Source organism: Hippocampus bargibanti, linkage group LG01 (assembly GCF_051943395.1).
Source record: "Hippocampus bargibanti isolate YZ-2025 linkage group LG01, ASM5194339v1, whole genome shotgun sequence".
Lineage (NCBI taxonomy): Eukaryota > Metazoa > Chordata > Actinopteri > Syngnathiformes > Syngnathidae > Hippocampus > Hippocampus bargibanti.
The window spans coordinates 20,561,668-20,579,776 of record NC_142734.1 but is presented as its reverse complement, the minus strand read 5'-3'; the positions used below and the strand labels follow the sequence as shown (position 1 = coordinate 20,579,776).

The window sequence follows — 18,109 nt, the reverse complement described above, 5'->3', positions numbered from 1 at the left end:
TTCTTGACCAATCACGTGGCTTTAACCGAAGACGTCATTGTTTTTTGGAGAACAGCCTCACTCTCTGTAACCTGATCCCCCACTGCTTCGTTCTTGACCAATCACGTGGCTTTAACCGAAGACTGGGGGCGGGGAATAGAGGACAAACACGGTGGCCACCATTTTCTTGTTAGGAGAACGGGCTCGTTCACGAACGACACATCACTCATTGTGGCAGCTCCGTGTGTATCCCGAAAAATAGTTCGTCTGCCAAGGTAAAATTTTCATAAATGTAACGTTCGTAAACCGAAAGGTTTGTAAGCCAAGGGGTTCGTAAACCGAGGTCTCACTGTACTGTAATGTAGTGTAAAAGTAATGTAGTGCTGATGCAACCTACAATGGCTTAGTCACAGTTTCTTGGTATTAAAAAGCTACACAATGTCCATCACCCAGATATTGCTTTCAAGAACGGCGTTGAATTCAGATCTGTAATCTGGGAAATTATCATAGCTGTCAGCAATATGCAGAACATTTCCACATCTGTGCCCCACCGGCCTTCTACTAAACTCCGTCATTTCCTGAAACTCCACAAGAATGACGTTGGTTACAACGGGATCACATCCAGTACAAAAATGGAGAAACTTCTGAAGCATGAATCCATCCAATTCTCTAATGAACCTTTTCATTTGATTTGCCACTTCCTCATGCTTTGGGGTTAAATCAGTTGCAAATTTTAGCAGTTGGCAGACCTTTTTTGAGGTAGATTGCAAGTCCGAGCACAACTTGTTCAGTTTTCTGGACTGATCGGGACACGGTGGAGAATAACCTCCCTCCAGTAGTCAATCACAAACATGGGCTTTTGGATCAGCTCTTTGTGTGCTATTTCTTGCAGTATATTGGGGAAGCTTTCAGGAGAGATTATTTTTCTACAACCGTAGTTGTCAAGAACTTCCACAAGTTCATCTTGGTCCACTTCTGAAAAGTCCTTCATAGCTTCCATCAAAACTTCACGCTCCTGGCTTCTCACAAACTGCAGAAAATGTGCTTTTAGATCACTGTAGACCGAGTTGAAAAGCACCTGCTCAAGGAAAAGAAACACAACTTTGTTTGGGAAAGACCAACAATCTTGGTAACCCTTCACAAGGATTCTCCCAGCTGCTTTCCACTTTTCTGCTGGAAAATCATGGTGAATAAATGGTACTTTAATTGTTGTACCAAGGGTGCATCGGTCATAGAATTGTTGCCAGAAGCATGTGAGCACATCTCTCAATACTCCAGATCCAATGCTAGCTTCTTCTGCATTATCTGGGAGTATGCGTTTCACAATGAGTGATTTGTTCAAGATAGCCTTTTCGGAGACTGCTATGATCATATCATTCAACGTGTCAGTGTAGTGGACACTTATTGTCATCACATCTTGTGGATTGGGTGGACCGTCATATATCAGTGTGATGTCAGCATCTCCCTCTGTGTTGTATGAAGGACCAAAGGTTATTCAGGTGAATCAACAGAAATGTCGAATGTCGTGTAGATTTCACTTGAATCAACAGAGACCTCTTCAATTTCAGGGTTGTAGTCACTGGCATTGTGTGACAAAACCAAGACTTCTTTGGATGCCGTGCTGTCATCATTGTGGTAATCTTTTGGCCTTGTTGCAATATAAAAGCGCAACAATGTTAGTTTTGCAGCCTCATATTACCAATGGACTGGCAGGTTTCATCCGTGAGGAGGTTTTGTTTGAAATCCCACACCTCAAACCTCAAAAGTCCAATTCTGAGCCTTTTGGAGAAATTCCATCAGGAAAAAACAATTTCTTTCCTTCATTGAGAATGTCTTCTAACCCAGCTTCTGTGGACATTTGAAGTTTTCTGGTTCCCCCTCCCTGTTTCGCCCTCACTTGTTTGGTTATTTTTCCATCACATCGCTATCTTTCCTGACTTTTATTTTCCAAAAGTCCATTTTTTCTTTTGGATGGGAGCTGTTTTGTTTGACAAATATTGAAGACTGCAATCCATAACAAAGGACAAAATTGGCAAGCGTGTAATCGTCCATCAGTACTATGACATGACTGTCAATCTGTAAAGGAACAAGACGAATAAATTAAAAATACATTCAATCATCATAACATATAATCACTTAATTTTAAAATATGAAGCACAAATATAATACTGATCTCAACAATTGTAAATCAAACACACAGGCAAACATGTTGCAACTCTAAAACGTTGAAAACTGTTAAGAATGGACAAAAGGTACATTGATGCTTGAAAATGACTGGGAAATAGTTCCCTTACAACATGCAACTATCAAAATAAAGTCCCTATTCAGACAGCAGTTCATCAACTTTTGACTATGTTGATGTGTGCGTGTGCCGAAACAGTACTTAAAGGACAACCGACGTCACTTTTTTGTTTTTTAACTGACACAAAAAAAACGTTTTATAGCATCTAAAATACCCAAAACACGCAGTATGATATTTTTAGTCAAATGCAAAACACCAATAAAAATGACTTAGTGTCCAAAATCTGCAAAAAATTGAGCTGCGAATTGGGCATTTTCAGAAAGTCCCCCCCCCCCAGTTCGTGACGTCACGCCAAGACGTCTTGCATTGGATTGGATTGGATATGCCTTTATTAGTCTCACAGCGGAGAAATTTACATTTCACTGCACCTTTTTGCATTGCTGGTGAATCAGATTCGGAGAATATGCTTTCTTGTTACACATCACATGAGACAATCTCTTTTCGTCAATGGATGCTACAGCTCCGTGTTTGCTTTCAACATTTAGCTTGTAGTCGACGTGCACGTTCCATCATGATGTCCCTGATCCACTGGTGGAAAGACGCTTTGATCCTCTCCTCTTTCATCTAGAACTGCTTCATGTCATCGCAAAGAGGGTACAGCAAGTCCTGGAGAATGAATGACTCTCTGTGTCTTTGTTTTGTCATATTGTCTTTGTGCTGTCATATTATTTGTTATTTAGTTTTTTTTTGTTCTTTTGACTTCAAGACGGCGCCGCGAGAGCGGCTGTCTTTCCAGCAGCTCATGTATTTCTTTTTTCTACTTTCATTCCTTTCATCACTTTGCTGCTGTGAAATGTAAATTTCTCCACTGTGAGACTAATAAAGGCAAATCCAATCCAATCCAATCCAGTTATTGGATTGGATTGGATTGGATATGCAATTGGATTGGTTATGAATATGATTCAAATAGTTCTGAAGAGGAAAGCATACATGTTTGCAATCGATTAAAGAATTTATTTGTGCCATTTTGAGGCAACATTGGGGGAAAATCTCTCACCCGAAAAAAGCACAAAATGGCGACATCATGTGGCCACCTCCGTTTACACAGGCTGATAAATTCCTTATATGGAGCTTGGACGCCCTCTTCTGGCGGCTTTTGGGTGCAACACGAGGTCCCCAGACCAAACAAGTACAGCAAAATGCATTGACGTGATGGAAGGACGCTACAATGCGTCTTTTTTTTTCGGTCAGGGGCGTTCCTTTAGTGACGTCACGTACGGACTCGTCACCAACTCAAAAACAAGACTTCCTGAATATTCAGCGTGAGTCTTAAAACGTAAAATATAGCCATATGCGGTGGAATCTTATTAAAATACGCTCAGTAGAAGTCATTTGAAGCCATTTTACAAATTATGGACACAACTTGTCCGGAGATGTCGGTTGTTCTTTAAATCGATGTGCTACGACAGAACGTGTGATCACAGTGTGTTCAATTCAGGATGATTTTAACTGCATGGATTCTCCAACCGGCCACTGTCATTCATAAATGGTTACTTTCTATTTATTCGCGAATGTAAACCGGGTGCATCCATTCATTATTATACAGTAATCAGACTAGCAACGGAGCTATCAGCTCCGCGGAGCATGTTAACGATGGACACAACAGCCATTAAATGAAACATACAACGCACTGTTTACTCACCCTCTGCTCCTCCAAAAGTGAAAATATGTCACTCCTCTGCCACGCAAAAAGTCAATAGGTGACGACATTACTGTATGACCTTTCTTCCGAGCCACACTTACCAAAAATGAATAGCTCCAGAAGGTCACAAAATCTGAATTCTGACTTTAAAGTGAGAATTGTCAGAATGCTGAGAATAAAGTCAGAATTCTGAGAATAAAGTCAGAATTTTCACTTTAAAGTCAGAAGTCTGAGAATAAAGTCAGAATTCTGACTTTAAAGTCAGAATTCTAAGAATAAAGTGAGAATCTTGTCAGCCACATTTTTGGCTTTGGCTTAAGCTTTGGGGTAACAAGACCCAGCTTGCTTGTATTATGGGTGATGACCAATTTCTTGGCTAACCTTCAAACTTCTTTCAGTTCTACATACACTTAACGGTGAGAACATTAAAAAAATGTGTGGTTGCTCTCCATAAAGCAGAATTTTTACAAATCACAATGAGGTGGTTCCATGTTTTAATTTGACGGTGCATGTTTCAGTTCATCATTGCATCCAGCGAACATGTTTGGATGGAAAAACCTGCTTGATGGACAAGAGGCAGACACATCCCGCAGGGCAGACAGTGACAGCCCCTGATACAATGATCTATGCTGCAGCCGCTTTGACAGGCAGCATGCTGAGATGCTGATCACTTTTGTCAAGCTGAGATGGCAAAATGTGGCAGCGCCCCATAAATATTGAACCTGCCTTGTGGGTGGTGGGTCCAATGACCTGCATTGGATGATGCTTGGAGGCTCTGGAACAAGACATGTGTGAGTGTGGCTCTTTCGTGTAGTACATGAAGACTTTGATGTTTCATGTCTTTTGTTATGCGTATCAGGGTGATATTTAGAATTTCTCACACTCAATAGTGGAACACCACGAATATGTCCGTATAATCTTACGACAACTGGAAAATAAATTGTCAGGGGGGAGAAATTCCTCAAAAGCTCTGTTCAATTTCTGGGGTTCTGTATAGAGAAAGGTCGGATTAGAGCCAATCTTTCTAAAGTCCCGGCGATGGTGGCGTGACCCATCACCAAAAACAAAAAAGCAACTACAGCATTTGCTTAGGTTTGCCAACTTTTATCGGTATTTCCCCCAAAAAATGATTTCAAAAAAGCCGGGGCGCTAACCTGATTCACAAGTAGGAGCAGTATTGTCCCAATCTTCCCTTGTCAACTAGAGACTATACCCCTGTGCCTTTTCCCTGATAGACTCAGTCCTGCAGAAACCAAATATGGTTATCCCCAAGATGGTCAATGCAAGGCATTTGTCCGTGCAAATAATGTGATCCGGTGCTTCCTGCATAGAATTTAAATGTCTCTGTCTTTAAATTTCTCCACTGCGAGACTAATAAAGGCAAATCCAATCCAATCCAATTGCTGCCTACTCTCTTAAATGTGAACTTTTTAGAAGTAAAATATTTTGAAATATACACAACACATTTTATTGAGTAGCAGTCCCCAACGTTTTTTCCCTCATGGACCAGTTTAATCTCAGACAATATTTTCATGGAACGGTCTTTAAAAATAAACCCGAATCATGACACGAGGAACGCTCTCTGGTCACTATGGTGTCGTTTAAACGTGTCTTTAAAATAAGTCACACCACAAATGAAAAGTGCATATTCGCCGCATATTATGCAGAGTGGTCTTGGTGCGTGGCAATCGCCCGTTTAGATATAGTATCAGTTTCTTAATCAGTCTTCTTTTCCTTTTGGCTTTTCCCATAAGGGATCGTCACAGCGAGTCAGTGTCCTCCATCTTCAGAGGTTTGATTCACATGTTTGTTTAGGACTCCTAGTCAGTCGCGTTTCATCTAATATAATTGTCTCTTTATTGGAATCAGATGGTCCTCTTCTGATATGGGCTGGGGCTATTTCACTTCACTAAAGACATTTCCAAATGCCTTTATTCGTTTGTTTGCTCGTTTGTTTTGGCTTGTTTTTGCTAGCTCGTAACCTGTCACGTGACCGCGGAGCGCCGCTTTCACCTGCATCAAGGTTACATATCATTGCTTGACATAACAGAGAATCCGGTAATATTTCAAAATGCAATTTCTTAATATCCGAAATATATAAAGCGGAAGTAATATACGTATATATTTTTTACCCTTTCTGTGCGGCCCGCGGACCGGCCTGCCGACCGGCACGGGTCCACGGCTCGAGTATGGAGGACCGTGGTAGAGAGAACACTAAAACAGATTAAACTTTGCCCTCATTGACAAATGGCTGGATTGTTTTAATTTCACCTTATATTGAAAGCTTTATTGTCAAGGCTCAACCTTTTGAGTGACCTTATTCAGAACATTCACATTGTTCTTGTTGCACTCATTGTGTACAGGAATTCATGACTGAGATCTGTGAAGATACTGTTGCCCCTAAATTGAAATTAATACAGTATTTCAATTTGATAGCTTTGTGCCTCAATGATATAATCATTTTTTGGGGTCAAAGTCGACAAATAAAATAAATTTGGAGACATTCCTGTGGGACTAACAGTCAAGGCCTCGAAAAAATATGCTGAGCTGTCAGAGAGGTGAAAGTGTAGTTTTCCTCTTCAATAAACTAATGGAATCACAAGTGAGCGCCATAATTCTTTGGTCAAAGAATTATGCTCATTTGATAAAGGTCTACTTTATTATTATTATTATTATTATTATTATTATTATTATTATTATTATTATTATTATTATTCTCATCTCATTTTCTGTACCGCTTATTCCTCATTAGGGTCGCGGGGGTTGCTGGAGCCTATCTCAGCTGTCTTCGGGCACGAGGCGGGGGACACCCTGAATTGGTTGCCAGCCAATCGCAGGGCACACAAAGACATACAACAGTCACTCTCACACTCACACCTTGGGACAATTTGGAGTGGTCAATCTGCCTGCCATGCATGTTTTTGGAGTGTGGGAGGAAACCGGAGGACCCGGAGAAAACCCATGCGGGCCCAGGGAGACGCGAACCAGCGAACTCTGCACTGTGAAACCGCTGTGCTAACCACTTGACTACCTGGCTTCCAGGTCTACTTTATTATTATTATTATTATTATTATTATTATTATTATTATTATTATTATTATTATTATTATTATTATTATTATTATTGATAGTATTCCGTTAAAAGGAATGTGCAAAATAAATCTCATCATACCACTAATGAGACAAACTGAGATGGTCAGCAACCACTGTCTGGTTTTCTTGTTAACGAGTGCGCTTTTAATACATATGTTCCCATTTTATTGTGCACCATTTTTTACAATCATTGATTTTATTTCTCAAATGCAGAAAATGTATTTCATACCGTATATATTACAGGAGGTCCATACCAGCAAATTAGAAAACACTTCATTCAGCTGTAATAAAGAAAAATGTTTTGATGAATTAAACATGACTTTGTAATTGACTGTACATTATAAAACAGCAGGGGACACCGAGGCTGAGGAAGACGGAGAGCTACAGAGAGACTCCAGAGACTAATGAGCTCACTGTAGGGTATTTTTCCTCTTGTGACTGCTGTAATTGGGTCAGTCAATAGACCTATGTGCTATAGTGCTGTCTGGTGGATGGGCCCCCTCCGGTGATGGCGTGAAACGTCAGAGTTTTGAACATTAGTGATATTTGGCTTTCAGGTGAAATTTCAGGACCATATATATTGTATTATAAATCAATAAAGTGGGAAATACTGAATTTGCTTATGAGATATACAGGTGTTTACTTGGCTTTGATTTTTCAATATGGGTCGGGTACACTGCATTCCTTCATTTTGTGCTTCAACTGTGAATATGCACGGGACAATAATTGGGAAGAAAATGGTCTACTCAGAGGTAGATTTTAATAGGTGGGGAAAAGGTTATCTATTAATCACTTTGCTGTTACAAAAACTGAATTCATCTGCACGCTAAATTAGGGCGCCGCACAGCGTTGTGTGCAATGTTTGCAACTCGAAGGGCTTCGCTAAATAAGCAGCGAGGAAAGTGGGCCATTCAATCTGGACAAACAAGTTTATTTCTGGTAATACATCTATACACTGTACATTCAGTCATTGCCGTATATAAGCATAGCTATTTTCAAACATAATCTCATAAAGTCCTTTACTTTACAATATTGTCGGTGTAGTTCGTGCGATAGGGCTGCTGTTGGAAAAAAGATGAGAAAAAAAGAGGGGATCACATGTGTGGGCCAAGCTTTTCGTACTGCAGATGAATAAACGGGAAAGCTTCCATTAGCGTCTTACATTAAAAAATATGTTGAATATAACGTTAGCAGCACAGTGCTAAACAGATACAAAAGGATGCTGGGGGAACAATCTTTAAAATGACCTTGTGTGTACATATGTGTGTGCGTATATGTGTGAGAGTGTGAAAGAGAGAAAGAGAGCGAGAGAGAGAGTTCTGCTGTTAGCAAACATACAGTAAAAATAAATGAATTGTTGAAAAAAATAAAGCAATACAAAGAAAACTGTCAAAAAAACAGCAAAGAATTGGATTAACTTGTTTATGTGGAGAATTCGTCTCTTACGCACTGCATGAACTGTTTTTGAAACATTTCCAAACACACATTATAAAACAATTAAACAGGACATCTATTGTAAGAAAAGACTTCATTAAAAAAAAAGGAAACACCATGTACATATATTATACAATTTTGTTAATGAAAAAAGTATTTACATTTTGAAAATTCATATTTGAATGGTTACACTGGCAATTATTTATGAATACGGGTCGTTATTGCTCTCGGCAAAAATCCTTGAGAAAACAAGAGCGTTCTCTGCCTTTGCAGGGGAGACCAAAGTCATTCTTACCTCCCTTGTAGAAAACCATGCATCAACAAAACCACACACATAATATCAACTTTTTTAGAGAATAAAAGCAATTACAAAATTGAATAATTTGTAGGTGTGCCAAAGTGGCAGACGCAGCGTTTGTGACTGAGAGGGGGGTGTCTGATGGATTTGAGAAGGCCTTTTACCATACAAAAAAGTCATCTTTATTAACCTTACCATGCAATGCCGTAGCGCAGCATGTCCACAAGCATGTAAAACTCTTTATGTACAACCCTCAGTGAAAACCTACCAAAGCAAGTGGCTTATTATTATTATTATTATTATTATTATTATTATTATTATTATTATTATTATAACTTTTTTTTTTCAAAAGATCACCTTCAAAAGTGTTCGCTCATGCAAATCAGTGATTCCAAATGGATAAAAGCATGCATTGTGAGGTTGAAAAACTATTATGTGTTATTAATAGTGATTGATAAATTGTTCTATGCATTGACACAGAAACATGTAAACTGGGTGTTCTTGGATGGCTGATTAAAAAAAACGAGCTGCTGGGAAAGGAAGTGACTTTTCTGGCCATTTTTTTATGAAGTCATCTCCCTGTTACGCTGCTTCTTCAGCTTTCCTCTTGTGGAAACCTTTCGCCAGTGTCAGGCACTTGAAGTTGTCCAGCATTGCATTTGATACATCCTTTTGGAATCCATGTATTTTTGGGCTTTTTTTGTTTTGTTTTTCAATGTGTATGTGTATAACTTGCTGCTTTTAGTTACTGTTTCCCCCTCTTCGAAAAGACAAATTGCATACACAATAAACCCTCAAACATGAACAGTATACATGTACTGCAAATGCCCAATATTTGACGATATGAATGGCAAAAATTTTCAGTTTCATGCATAAACATTTTTTTTTTTTCAAAAAAAGTGAACATAAAAGAAAAGAAAAAAAATCTCATTTAAAATATGAACAATCAAAAGCAAAAATAGCATTAACATAATGTACATTCGAATTGCATTGTACCCACTGCAACGGTATATTCCAGCCAATGTCTTTTTTGTAATTTTTTTCATTGTTTTTGATTCTTTTTTTTTTTAATAAAAATCCAAATGTGATTGTGAGTGCAGGTTTTTTTTAGTCTTTTTTGACAGAAATTCCACGACTAACATACAAACTGACGATAAATCAATGGAGAAAACAACCACAAAAATAGTTGCCATGGTGATGGGGAGGCATGACTTTTAACAACATAGATTTTCCCATTCAAAGGTGGAAATTCACCAACACATCCAAGAAATGTCCTGCAATGTGATGTTGTGATTTTTGAAGGTCTCACACTACGACATCATTTTCAACCGTTCAATCATCGTTACCGTCACCCAAAGTCCCCCAAAATATATATTTACAAACCTTTAACTTAATGAACATGTACATTTGTGGTTCTTGCCAAGGGTCTCCCACACGGGTGGAAACTGATTCAGAAAAAGAATATAAATCCTAGTTTTCTCATTCTGCTATCATGAAATGAGAAAACAAGGCCACACTCACATGTGAAATATTGTATCTTTAGAAGATTTGACGACTTTGGGTTTTGACCCAAATGGTTCAACACAAATATGGCTGGTGACCCGTGTTTAGTGGACTAGTGTGGGCAACACCGGGACAAAGACCGATGGTTTGATTATTTGAAATCAAGTGCTCGCTTCTGGAGGTCTTCACCACAGAGGTTTCACCACGCCCTCAGCCCCTTCTCCCACTTCCCCACAAAAAATAATAATAAAAATCCAAGATTTGATCATATCAATTTGCAAGCAGTTGTGCTCATTGCGTGAAAACATTTGAAATAACATCACTTAATTATTTCCTCTTTGTCGGCTGGGATGGCTTCCCTAAACACAAGAATAAAAAAAAACATGGCGGCACATGCGGATGGTTCATTTGTTTGTATTGTTCTACTTTGGGTTTATTTGCATGTACAAATTGTTTTCTTGACATAGTCTACGTAGCTTATCATGTGCTGAAAATCTTCCGTCCACATTGCAACGAGGGGCATTGTTTTCTTTTTTGACGAATACAATACGATCATCTTTCAGCATTTCACATTATAGACAGCCCCAACCAGCCTTGTCTCAGACGGACACAACCACACGTTTTCCTCTGGCGAGCTACTTATCAGTTCTGAAAGTAAGAAGCTGAGAGGCTGAGTTCGAGCGGCACAGCTTTCTCTTTTCTCGGACATGGATGTGGACCCAAAATGCCGCAGATTGGTTTTATTCACCATAAGCACGACAAACACGCTTGTGTATTGGGGGACGGAGGGGGCGTGAAGGGGTTTGATTACTGAATTACTTTTTGGATGGCATGTCCTTGGCTGGTAAGTCTTTGTTGGCAGATTTGGGCCAAAGTTGCTGCTGAAGCTCCTTCACCACCCTCTCCAAGTGCTCCCTGGCCTCCCGCTCTTGCAGTAAATCGGCTCGGAGCTGCTCGCGGTCAGCCTCGGCGTGCTGCAGCTTCATCTGGAGGTCTTCGATCTGGAAAACATCACGGGACGTAGATGAAATCACACAGCGGAGCGTTTCTGACAGTGAGAGCAATGATCCAATTAGCGACCCCCGTTGGCCGCCCCCAAAGAGAAGCAGACCGACAGGCGGGGCAAAGAAAGGGACCAAATGAGACGAGGCAGGATGACAAGAGACACCCCAGACAAGACGAGACAAGACAGACAGATGCAACTAGTTCAGAAAATGGCGGTTGAGGATTGGGGGGAGGATTAAACAAGCAAGACAGAAGGGCAAAATCAGTTTGTCTATTTCAATGAGTCAGTCAAGACGCGCTGCCTTCTGCATGATGCAGAATTCACTTCCAGTGGGTATGGGACCCGTTTTTCATGCTTTCCATTGTAACCCCTCCCAACCCGGTGGTGGGCCGTCAGGGCCTGCAAGGCCTTCTCTGCTGGCCTAAAAATATTTGAATCACAGACTAATGTGAATTACATTTGTCCATAAATTCTGATTAAATAATTCCAAATTGTCTTTCAGCTTCCTTTTATTGCCAGATGTGTGATTTCGTATTTAAGCATTTAACTAAACACATTTCAGCCATCATTTGTTACCGGGGTCAGAAATCTACCTGAACGCCTTCACAATCAGTTCTTCAGGCCCTGGAGCTTAAAAATCAATGGCGATGAAGCTGTTGCTTTAATCAATCAGAGTTCAAGTTAGCAACCCAAAGCTTGTTCGAAAGCGCTGGCAACATCAGAGTTTTCGCAAATTATGATTGGCTAGTCACATGATTGCCTAGTCACTAGCCAATCATAGTATCACTAGCCGCTAGTGATACGTACATAACGGCAAGAGCTAGCACACTGTATCGTTAGCAAACATTTTTGTGTTGATTTAATAGCGGTTTTGTCAACCCACAATGGCCGAATGAGAAGAAGAAATGGATTTGGTTGCAGATATCTTGTTAAAGCCATTTTTAGGACTGACTTTACAAGAATAGATGGACGTCAGTAAGAAAGGTTGGACAGCTCAGAAGCAAGCAAAAATAGCAAATAATATTGCAATTTTATGACGTTATCATGAATCTACACGTTCACAGCACATTCAAGTTATTTGCTGGCCAACGACATCAGTGGACGTGTAGTAAATCACACCACACTCGCAGCTGTGGAGTGATTTAGATGTAGCACTACTGAAGGCCTAGGAGTGACATGCACAGCCCGCCAATGTCCCAATCTATGTCATAGGAACTGTGGTACTTTTGTCAGTGGCTGGAAACAACCTGGCCTGGATTTACTGCTTCACATCATGGCTAAACCGGAGTCACTCAGATGAAATGTGGCATACGTATCCCAGTGGGTAATCTCTGTGCTGTGACTATTCTCTTCAGAAGGATACCAAAAGTTATTTTTGGGCCACTATGAGCGTGTGTTTATGTGATGAAACCAATTTAACAGTTGAAAATGTTCCAAGTTCCATTGTCAATGTCTGCTGCCTTTTTCTTTTTGAAGTAAGCCTCCCAAATATTCTCTCCAGGGAGGGAGACGCAGCCGGAGAGCACACCCCTCCGACTTGTTTTGTCTAATCTGCATTTCCCATGATGCCTCAGGGGAGTCGACATGTCTTCCTGTTTCCTTTCCGAAGGGGCTGAGGGGTGGAAATTCAGTCTCTCCATTTGAGGCGACGCCCATTTATTTTTGACCGGAGAAGAGAAATTCTTTTTTTTCCATTCTTTCCTTCTGTGCCGACCTTGAAAGGTCTTTAAAACAGAAACAGCAACCCGCAGCAATTATTGTAAAGGTGTATGTTTGGTAAAAGCATGGAGAATTCCAGACCATGCAATTTTTTTGCGGGTGAAAAAGTGTTTGCATTTTAAAAGTTCAACAGACCTGCGCTGAATATTTTGCCCGCAGACGTCCGGCCTCGCAGCCTTTATCACAGACCCTCAGTTGGCGGGCCTGCTCCAGCTCCCGTTTGAGGCGAATCCGCGACTCGTTGGCTTCCTTCATCTTCTTCTCACTCTCGACTCTCAGTCGCTCTATTTCCTTTCTCAAATGTCGCTTGGCTTCAGTGGCCTCGCGCAGCTTCTCTTTCTTTGCAACCCGCAGGAACTCCAACTCCTGGAAAAATACAATTTATTTGAGTTGTTGTGATACAAAGTAAAGGAGAATCTCCACTGTTTTTTTTCTTATTCTCTTGTCCGTTGACAAGAATAGAGTTGTAAAGGTGATCCCTGACTGTTTACTCCACATTTCCAGGATGAACCGATATTGATGTCATTGTTTACTGTTAAAAAGTCGAGGGTTAGGGCAATGTGTAAGCTAATTGAAGAGACATTTCCTTCCTCTGTGTGTGCGTGTGCGCACGTGTGTGTGTGCGCGTGTTCGTAGTAACCAAAGCCGACTCATGGGAACTTCACAGTTTGTACAAACATGTCTGTCATCCAGTTTTGTTGGTTCCAAGAAAAAGACACGATCCCTAGCACAGCCTTGACTGTATGCAGGCTTTACATGAGGCCCGATTTTCAACACTTCCTGTCTTAGCCGCTCGTGTTGGTTCAAGTAAGACCACACTTCATTGAGCCTGCAGCTTGTTGGCTGCGACGAGTTGTTCCTGCAGCTTGTCCTTTCTCTTTGCCACCTCCTCAGAGCGCGGATACAAATTGTGAGTGGAATGTCGTTGCACTGGAGTAGCTTTGGGTTGCTCAAGACATGTTTTTGTTCCGCTCGTGCGCGCTCGCACACGCACACACACACACACAGGCACACACACACGCGGGAACGCACTCACGCACGGACTCACACAGACACATTCAACCGCGTTTTCTTGTTCCTGTTCCAAGACCAAATATAAAAATGGAAGTCTGGCCTTTCCTTTTTGCAGCAACATCCGCTGTCATTGTTATCACTTGCCAACTCATGCTTAGCTTTGCAGGCAGTGATTATTATTAGTCATCAAGTATTTTGAGGCACAACTTACATGAATTTCTGATCGATGAGAAGGTTTCTTCAGCCGTCATCTGTACAAATTTGAAGGTTTCGGACGTTTCGCCTCCTATCCAAGAGGCTTCGTCAGCGAACTAAAGTCTGACTGGTCGTATCGGCCCTATTTATATATCCCTAATGTCCAGCCATGGCGGCGCCGGACACAGCTATGATAGGTCCCTACTCTCAGGTTGGGGGGGAGCAGAAATGTCAGAAAGAAAGAATAGGGAATGAAACCAATAATTCTCAAGATACAAAAAGGAGAGGAGTAGCAGTACCTTACATTGCTGGAGTTTCTCAAAAATTACAAAGAGTCCTTTGGCAACACAAAATTCCTACTTATTTCAAACCGATAAACACGTTAAGGCAAAAATTAGTGCATCCAAAAGATAGGCTACCAAATGAAAAACAAAGTAATGTAGTTTATTCCATACATTGTAAGAATGAAAATTGTAAAGAGCAGTACATTGGGGAGACTCAACAAATTCTCAAAAAAAGACTATCAACATCGCAGGGATCATAAAAGTGGGCCTCAATCGACAGTGCATTGGCACCTAAAAGCTAGCAACAACTCATTTTACGACAATGAGGTTAAAATCTTAGTGAAAGAACATAGATGGTTTGAAAGGGGGGTAAAAGAAGCGATTCGTATAAAACAACAAAATCCTTCATTAAACCGGTCTGGTGGGGTGAGGTTCAATTTGGATCGTTCATACAATAGCCTGCTTAGGCAAAACAGGTTAGGCAACATTCGTAATGCTGATGAGGTGATACCGGTGGGAGTGGGGGAAATGGGCCAGTCGTTAGTCAGGAATGTAGGAACAATCAGTGGGGCCACAGGGAGTGGTCCTCTGCTCCCCCCAACCTGAGAGTAGGGACCTATCATAGCTGTGTCCGGCGCCCCATCCCCCCATGGCTGGACATTAGGGATATATAAATAGGGCCGATACGACCAGTCAGACTTTAGTTCGCTGACGAAGCCTCTTGGATAGGAGGCGAAACGTCCGAAACCTTCACTTTTGTACAGATGACGGCTGAAGAAACCTTCTCATCGATGGACCACTCCTGTACGACTGAGAGCTTACACAGATGAATTTCTGATGGTCAACTTTTCACTGACTTTAACTCATTCACTGCCAGACGTGCAAAAATGTGTCCACTCCAGTGCCAGGGTTTTTGTCATTTTCACTGAAGTTGCAGGGCCCACAAAATATTGAGTTTTAGGACTGCATAAACATTCAATGCAGCATAAGAAGCCTCAGATTCTCTGCTTTCATCAGAAAAAAAACTTAATTCCTCAGTAAAATTGGTCTGTAGTAATACGTGGTGCAAGTGGCCGCGGTTGGAGAAAAGGCAAATGATGCCCCTTTTGGAAGGGAAAAAACATTGCCAGAGGTCTGACCAACACTTTATCAGCAAGAAAAACCAAAACCCGAACAAATTCGCGAATGGCGCTCCACGTCATATTTTCAATTCCCGAATAAATTCGGGAACGGCAGTGAATAAGTTAATTTCAATTTTAGGGCTTGCTTTGTTGTGATACAACGTATCAATGTATCCCAAAGCCCAAAAAGGCTTTATTGTTAATTGATGAAAAAAATGCTTGCTTGTTGATCAATTTCCTCGACATTTAAATGGAGTCCTTGCATTTGCAAGAATTGCAACAGAAAAATTGGAAATCCACCTGTTGCAGACTGCGTTTAGCCTGTAAGGCGGATCCCAGCTTCTCCTCCTGCTTCACCCTCATCTTAATGATCTCATGCAGGAACTTCTCCTTTGACTCTTTGGAGTCGAGTCCGTTGTCCAGCGCCTGCCGCAGGCTCTCCAGCTCTGACTCCATCCCCAATTCGGGAGGGGTGACAGGTGCTGGGATGGGAGCAGCTGCAGGGGTAGTGCCCTCAACTGTCGTGACGGTGCAGATGGGCCCGAGGGCACCAGGTGAACTCAGGTCCTTGGCTGAGCTGGACGAGGTGAAAGATGGTGACGACATAGAGGACAAAGATGAAGTGACTGTGGACAGGAAGAAGAGAGAGGTTGATTGAATAAATTGCTCCCACGAGTCACCGGCTTCTTATGCGCAATATTCTGCTGCTGGATAAGAGATCGTAGCTTACACTCATCACGACTCTCCACTTCGATCTCCATCTCTGAGTCTTTGTCATCCTGCGGCTTGCCAGCAGCGGATGTAAGGGAGCAGGCCCCTTCAGGCGCTGGAAGCTGGAGCTCCACCGTGACTCTTCGCTTGCGAGGTCGAGAGCCAGCATTGGCGCCCTCACCGGGAGGTTCCTCCGCACTTGGGTGCGACGTGCTGGGGACCGAGGGGGAAATTGGACCCACCTTTCCCAGGGGTAATGGCGTGAGGGCAACGTTAGGGGCCACAGCATTCTCCTGGCTCTTGTAGTTGTAGAAGCTAGAAGAAGACAGACAACTCAGATCAGTTTAGTTGAGAGAAATGTTTATGATCAATGTCCAAAGCTTCCGAAGCATCCAAGTGAATATAGTTAGTGCCAAAGTGGCTGTTGGGAAAACAGTCAAGGCCAATCAACTTGAAGAAAGATTCAAGATTCCAATGCAGTACAGGACTTGCATCCCAATGGAGAATTTCGGCCAGATCTATGGTCATGTTACAGGCGGAGATGGCAGCACAGTTCCAAATAGATATCAATAGCATGAATGTGTCAAATAAGAATCAGAATCAGAATCATCTTTATTGCCAAGTATGTAGAACACAAAAGGAATTTGTTTCCGGTAGAACACGCTGCACTAGTATCTCCTCTCTTCTTTTCCTTTCGGCTTTTCCCCTCAGGGGTCGCCACAGCGAATCAATGTCCTCCATCTATCCCGGTTTTGTGCATCCTCTTCCCTCACACCAGCTACCTTCATGTCCGCTTTGACCCCATCCATAAACCTCCTCTTCGGTCTTCCTCTCGGTCTCCTGCCTGGCAGTTCAAGGCTCAGCATCCTTTTCCCGATATAGTTGCTCTCTCTCCTCAGGACATGTCCAAACCATCTCAGTCTGGCCTCTCTGACTTTCTCTCCAACGCCTCTAATATGAGTTGTCCATATCCAACCTGGTCCCTCCCAAAGAAAACCTCAAAATCTTCAGCTCTGCTAACTCCAGCTCTGCTTCCTGTCTTTTCTTCAGTGGCACTGTCTCCAGTCCAAACATCATGGCTGGTCGGACCACTGTTTTATACACTTTTCCTTTCATCCTAGCTGAAACCCTAGTATCATCATCAATAAATTGCAAAGAGGCTTTATACAGTTCTATTTGGGTTACTGTTTAAAAAGTTGATGGCTTGGTGGGAGAAGCTGTTTAAATGTCTCTGAATGGTAAAGTGTAAGAGGTTACAGTATGGTCAGAAAAAAATCGGCAGATCCGTTGGAAAAAAGCGATTGTCATCTCTCATACTTAAGAATAGAAATGACTCTATATTTATTTATTTATGTCTTTTTTGCTTCAATGGAGAATTTCGGCCAGATCTATGGTCATGTTACAGGCGGAGATGGCAGCACAGTTCCAAATAGATATCAATAGCATGAATGTGTCAAATAAGAATCAGAATCAGAATCATCTTTATTGCCAAGTATGTAGAACACAAAAGGAATTTGTTTCCGGTAGAACACGCTGCACTAGTATCTCCTCTCTTCTTTTCCTTTCGGCTTTTCCCCTCAGGGGTCGCCACAGCGAATCAATGTCCTCCATCTATCCCGGTTTTGTGCATCCTCTTCCCTCACACCAGCTACCTTCATGTCCTCTTTGACCACATCCATAAACCTCCTCTTCGGTCTTCCTCTCGGTCTCCTGCCTGGCAGTTCAAGGCTCAGCATCCTTTTCCCGATATAGTTGCTCTCTCTCCTCAGGACATGTCCAAACCATCTCAGTCTGGCCTCTCTGACTTT

The 18,109-nt window shown here is 41.7% G+C and overlaps 1 protein-coding gene and 1 pseudogene across 1 annotated transcript in view; both read right to left on the bottom strand.

Annotated features, from left to right (window-relative positions):
* Window positions 1-410: 410 nt before the first annotated feature.
* Window positions 411-3,991, bottom strand: LOC148903465 (uncharacterized; annotated as a pseudogene).
* Window positions 3,992-7,759: 3,768 nt separating this feature from the next.
* The window catches only part of skia (SKI proto-oncogene a), a 95,974-nt gene continuing 85,624 nt past the window's right edge, over window positions 7,760-18,109 (bottom strand). The window contains exons 4-7 of the mRNA XM_089003223.1: window positions 16,321-16,616; window positions 15,891-16,216; window positions 13,112-13,342; window positions 7,760-11,252 (exon numbers count right to left, since the gene is read on the bottom strand). Coding sequence (XP_088859349.1) covers window positions 11,067-11,252; window positions 13,112-13,342; window positions 15,891-16,216; window positions 16,321-16,616 — 1,039 coding nt within the window. The 3' untranslated portion in view covers window positions 7,760-11,066. The remainder of the gene's footprint in view (window positions 11,253-13,111; window positions 13,343-15,890; window positions 16,217-16,320; window positions 16,617-18,109) is intronic.